Source organism: Porites lutea, chromosome 4 (assembly GCF_958299795.1).
Source record: "Porites lutea chromosome 4, jaPorLute2.1, whole genome shotgun sequence".
NCBI classification, from domain to species: Eukaryota; Metazoa; Cnidaria; class Anthozoa; order Scleractinia; family Poritidae; genus Porites; species Porites lutea.
The window spans coordinates 44,920,672-44,925,999 of record NC_133204.1 but is presented as its reverse complement, the minus strand read 5'-3'; the positions used below and the strand labels follow the sequence as shown (position 1 = coordinate 44,925,999).

The window sequence follows — 5,328 nt, the reverse complement described above, 5'->3', positions numbered from 1 at the left end:
TTAGAATAATTTTTTTAGCGAGTGACCGTTAATTAACGGTCACTCGCTAAAATTGTCTGATGACTGTGGTCACCTTAAGGCCCGTAGGAAATGTAGCTGTAGCAATAAAGCGATGTAAAACCTCTGAGGCCGGGAACTATCTTCCAATTGCATTAGGATTATATAAATATATATAGTTTTAGAGAAACTTTAGAGAAAATGATTTACAAATATACCGGCTTTCCTGTTGTGCCGATTAGAAACCAAAAGAAGCACACTTGACTTCGTTTTCGTTATTAGACTGCTGTCGCGGTACAACACAGAGTCAGTATTTAAAGACAGAAAATTCAGTAAATCACAAAATGAGTTCTCCAATACTAAACTAACTACAGTTTTTATGACATGTTACTGTTTGGCGACGTTATAAATGAAGAGCACCACTCAAGCATTCTGTGGCATGTTGTCTATGCTGAAATTTTGTTTGTTTGTTTTTTTTTTTCCCAACACATCACGTTAATAAGTTCTAGAGCAAAAGATAATAATAATAAAATAAAAATAATAATATAAAAGGCCGGTACATACAATGAAAATCAAGTTAGGCGAAGTTTCTTTTAATACCAATTTAATTTTCATAAAAAATTCAACTCTGACGTATTAACTGACTAGTTTTACTCGTCGAAATTTAGCCTTTTACGGGAACTTAGTCCAACTTCAGCATTTCCGTTGTACCAGCCTTGCATATGTAAGTTAGTAAGCGTATGACAGGAGACATAATGGAGAACTGATAGCGTTGTTGCCGTCGAAAACTGAATATACCGACGCATGAATAAAAAGCGATAAATCAGATCTTACTTACATTTCTCTCTTGAAAATGAGTCTTTCCTCTTAATGATACAAAACAGCCTAGGGAAAAGTGATCAGTTCAAAATATGAACACGTGCCAAGAGAAATAGACATTAAATCAAAGATGATTATTACTCGTATGGACCGTAAGATCAGGACTGCGCACCAAGACTAAAACCCTGTGACAACACGGCGTAAACTATAAAAACAGAACACCGCAACCAACCAGGAAATTTTCCTTTTCACAAGATCACGTCATTCTACTAACTTGGAGGTTCAGGATTCGTTGAAAAAGAAAAAAAAAACGAATTGCTGGCAGTTTAAAAAAAGCTGAGAAAGCGAGACGATGAAATATTGCAAAGGCCTGTCCAAAACTGTACTGTACTGCGCGATCATGAGATCATGTATTCATCATTTTATCTTCATGCATCTTTCCCGGGTACATTACGAACCAATTTAACAACCAGTTTCTATTTGGCTTATTAACTCAATTGGTTAGCGCGCTGCATCGGTATCGCAGAGGCCAGGGTTCCAATCCCAACGCCTGAAATTGTTCAGGCTTCTTCGCTTCTTCGCAACTATCTACATAAGTTGCGTAATTTACTGTGATGATCTCCTCTGCATTTATAAGATCATTACTGTTATTATGCCTAATAGTATTGATTGAACAAACAATGCAACTGATATTAAGAGTCGTGATTTCGGATAAGCAGTACTAACCAGGGACCGCGGAGGGGGAGGGGCTGGTAGGGCCGCGGCCCCACCACTTTTTTGCGCCCCCGCCCCCACTTTTTGCGCTAAAAAGAAAAATAATTAAAATTAAAAAAAGACTTGAAACAAGTTTTTTCCGTCTATATTCCGCTATATTCTATGTATTTTCTTTAATTTCAAACGCCAGGCATTTTGTGGGGCTCCTGTGCTTTTCGCGGTAATTGTGCCCTGGGGCCGACTTGCCCCTTGATCAAACGCCATGCCTTGGCAATCGCACCGGCCACCCCTTCTCTTCGTTCGGCAGCGTGTTTTGTACTTCCAGCTCCGCCAGAGTTTTTTATCAGTTTTATCAGACGAAATGAAGATTATTACTAGCTTTTTCAAGCCAAACAAAGGTGAGTAGTTGTTTTGAGTTGATAAAAGTTTTATGTTTTGTCTTTCTCCTTTCGAATCAATGAAATATTCGATGGCAAGAAGAATTACATTACTTGAACAGTGAACGGCCATAGGTCTATTGCATTTAAAATCCGTACCCCCCGGTTGAGGACTTACCTTTTCATCTTACCCCTTAAGATTGGCTAAAATTGCATTCACCCCTGAAGACTTCCGTAAAACATGGGTTTACCCCTGAAGAATTGGGTCATACCCCTGAAGAATTTGGGTTTACCCCTGAAGAATTTTGTGAAAATTAAGGCTTCACCCCCAAAGAATTCCATATTTGTTTACTCTATATCTACCCCTAAAGAAATCCTCAACTTACCCCTGGAAGAATTCCATGGTTCCTCAACCGGGGGGGTACGGATATTAAATGCAATAGCCCATAGTTAGAAATTTTTCGATTTTCAATATGAAAAAATTATTTTCAATTGTCAGCCCTCCCACTTTTCATCTTGCTCCGCGGTCCCTGCTAACATTACCAATTTTTCGTTCTCCCCTTTATCCTCTCTTGTCGTTCTGATTCGCCTTTTGTAAGTGAGTCTAGATTCCGGAATCAAGGAAATTTTTGCTTGTGGAATCTGGAATCCTGGGCTTTGGAATCCCCTTAATACAGCTATAGGAATCCGGAATCCAACTAAAGATTGAACTAGAATCCAAGTTCCACCGAAAAAAGAATCTGGAATCCAGTATTAACTTACTTGTTTCTAATTTCCCAGAAAACGACGGCCATTTTGCCACAGTAGCGCTTTCCTCGCCTCCCTCCGCTTTTGCCAAGCACACGCACACAACCATATGGCTAAACACTACTTTGAAATGCCACTCCCGAGCCAAAATTCTCTCCAATGTAGTCAAAGTATATATCAAAAGCAGGGGTTTCAGTAAGCAGCGACGACCGACGAAACGCGTCGGCTACATTGCTCAGAGAAGACGGCTACTTTTTTCTCCGAAGAAGAAGCAACTGGTTTGAATAATGCCATGGACAAAAATACAATTTGTTCACGCGGAAATGTATGTAACTTTAATAGTAAAATTATTATTGTTCATTGCTTGCAGGAGTTAATTGTGTGGCTAATAAATCAAAATTTGACTAAAACCCAAATCTTCTTGAATAGAAAACTCGCTCTTTTATACTCAGACGCTGGAAATTGCTTATCAGAGCTTTGCAATAATTTTAAAATTTTCTGAGGGAACATGCCCCCAGAAATCCCTTGAAAACGTGGACTGTTGATACAGTCGGTTAACATATTCAAATCTGCTGGCTACTTAGCCTGAATTTCATCCGATTACTTCGAGTCGTTATTACTCCCTCAGTTGTTGAGAGGAGAAAACGACTCGAAGCAATCGGATGAATTTCAGGCTACTGGCTACTTCAATTCTTATTGAAACCCTTGCTAAAGAAAGGAAATTTCTCGTCTTTCCTTATTCTTAATACACCTAACTACACCTACTACACTACTACACCTACTATACGTTTAAGAAAAAGCAAAACAAAAAATGCGACCATTTTTCAACGGAAAAGGTCCAAAGTTAGTTAGTTTTCTCAAGTGTCGACCGCAGTCAACCGTTTTGAACAATATACCGGAAGTAAAAGGAAGCGGGAAAATCGAAAACGAGATTCCCAGGAAACCAACAACAAAGCATTCTGATTGGCTGGTCCGCATGCAAATGTTTTTCACCATGCAATGCGGGGGAAGTTTGAAAAGGCCTCGGTTGCACAGAAGCATAGCGCTTTCAGTCGCTCGCTTTCTTTCTCTTTACTTTTATAGAAACCGAATGTAGATTAGAATCACCCTCTTTCCTAAATACCTCTCTTCGGCATTTCTTCAGGCACCAGTAGCCGTTATTTTCGCGTGAAAGTCGCGTGATAAGAGTTCGCTTCAACCCTTCGTAGACTGTCAATTTCCAATATGGCCGGGATGAAACCTAGAGCTGGCAGCTACCTCGACGGTTTAGAACTTCAACTTGCATTGAGAAAAAATACTCTAGATACTGCTCCTAACACCGTACTTTCTCCAATTACAGAGCTAGCAAAGAATCTGGAGAACAGGTAAGCTTGTATTTCTTCTTTCGTTTTGAACACAAATGGCGGCATTTGTTGTAGATTATTATCGAACGGCTCCATATGCACTCCCAAACAAAACATCCTCGTTAGCGACCATGTTTTCTTGCTTCTTCATTTCTGTAGTTTGGGGAGGACTCCTAAAAGAAAGCTTTCATTGTCTGGAAATGATTGCTTAACACCGAAAGCAAACGGAACTTTTCAAAGATCGCTTTCGACAACGTCGAACGAATCAGGTAATCCTTTTGAAGAAAATTTTCAGTCTTCTGTGCATGCGAGCTCACAGGATCGAGAATAATTGTCCTGGAAGGTTTATAAAATTTTCTTCTTCATTATTTTTATACTCTTTTCTTCTTCTTTCTTGTAGGTTATTGCCCTGATTCACCACCTCCTGGATTTGATTTTGACTCGCCATCAATGGAAGTGCTCAGGTGAGCAAGATTTTATGCATCCAGTGATGCCGGAATTTGGTTATTTTTTGCCCCGAAATTTTGCCAGGGTTTTATTGAGGTTTTCCGTTAAACAATACCGCTTTAGGTGCTGCTCAGCTTAAAAAACTATCCTTTTACCTGTGTTAACTGAATTTTTACTTTATTTTAGACAGCATATGTACCACGATCATTTAAATTTAGAATGTTTATTTGCAATGCAGTAAGCTTTTATAGCCGAAAGTCCATTGTTCAGTCTTTCATTAAACTAAATTTTCTTTGCTTCTGTGACTACACAATGAGAGACTTATAAAATCAGACAAACTACTCCAGTCATAACATGCATGCTCACGATCTGTACTCCCCGGGCTGTACTCACCGAAAGGCCGCGAAAAAAAGTGATAGAAACATTTCATTTCTCTACAGAAAGGTTGGTGATTTGCTTGTTTTATCTCTTAATTTATGAGGTAGTCGTAACTAAAGTCGAGTCTGTATTTTTTCTCATTTTTCAGATCTAACGCCGAGAAAAGGAAACAGAGGTTTGTGTGATATGCGTCTTGTTAAGCTTATCTTGATATCCACAATTACAGGTCTAAAAAGATTTTTTGTTGAAACCGTTTAGAGATTTGACAGTAAGTGGATACAGAAGGTTAGAGCCTTTCCTGAAACATCTATGTTGTTAAGTAATTCATGCCCAGTTGCACGTGTAGCCTCCAAGAATTCCATAATTTAAATCCGTGGTTTTCAGTCCAGCTGTTTTTTCAGTACACGTGGTCTCCTATTGTTCAAAGAGTCGTACTGATTGACAACTAGGCCCCTATAAATAAAGCTTGATTGTTGCTGTTATTGTTCAAAAGGTATAAATCTCTA

General features: G+C 39.0%; 1 protein-coding gene across 1 annotated transcript in view; it reads left to right on the top strand.

Annotated features, from left to right (window-relative positions):
- Positions 1-3,692: 3,692 nt before the first annotated feature.
- LOC140933759 (M-phase inducer phosphatase 1-like) overlaps positions 3,693-5,328 on the top strand; it is a 14,376-nt gene continuing 12,740 nt past the window's right edge. Inside the window, exons 1-4 of the mRNA XM_073383395.1 lie at positions 3,693-4,018; positions 4,157-4,266; positions 4,398-4,461; positions 4,971-4,997. Of these exons, the coding sequence (XP_073239496.1) occupies positions 3,879-4,018; positions 4,157-4,266; positions 4,398-4,461; positions 4,971-4,997 (341 nt within the window). The 5' untranslated portion in view covers positions 3,693-3,878. The remainder of the gene's footprint in view (positions 4,019-4,156; positions 4,267-4,397; positions 4,462-4,970; positions 4,998-5,328) is intronic.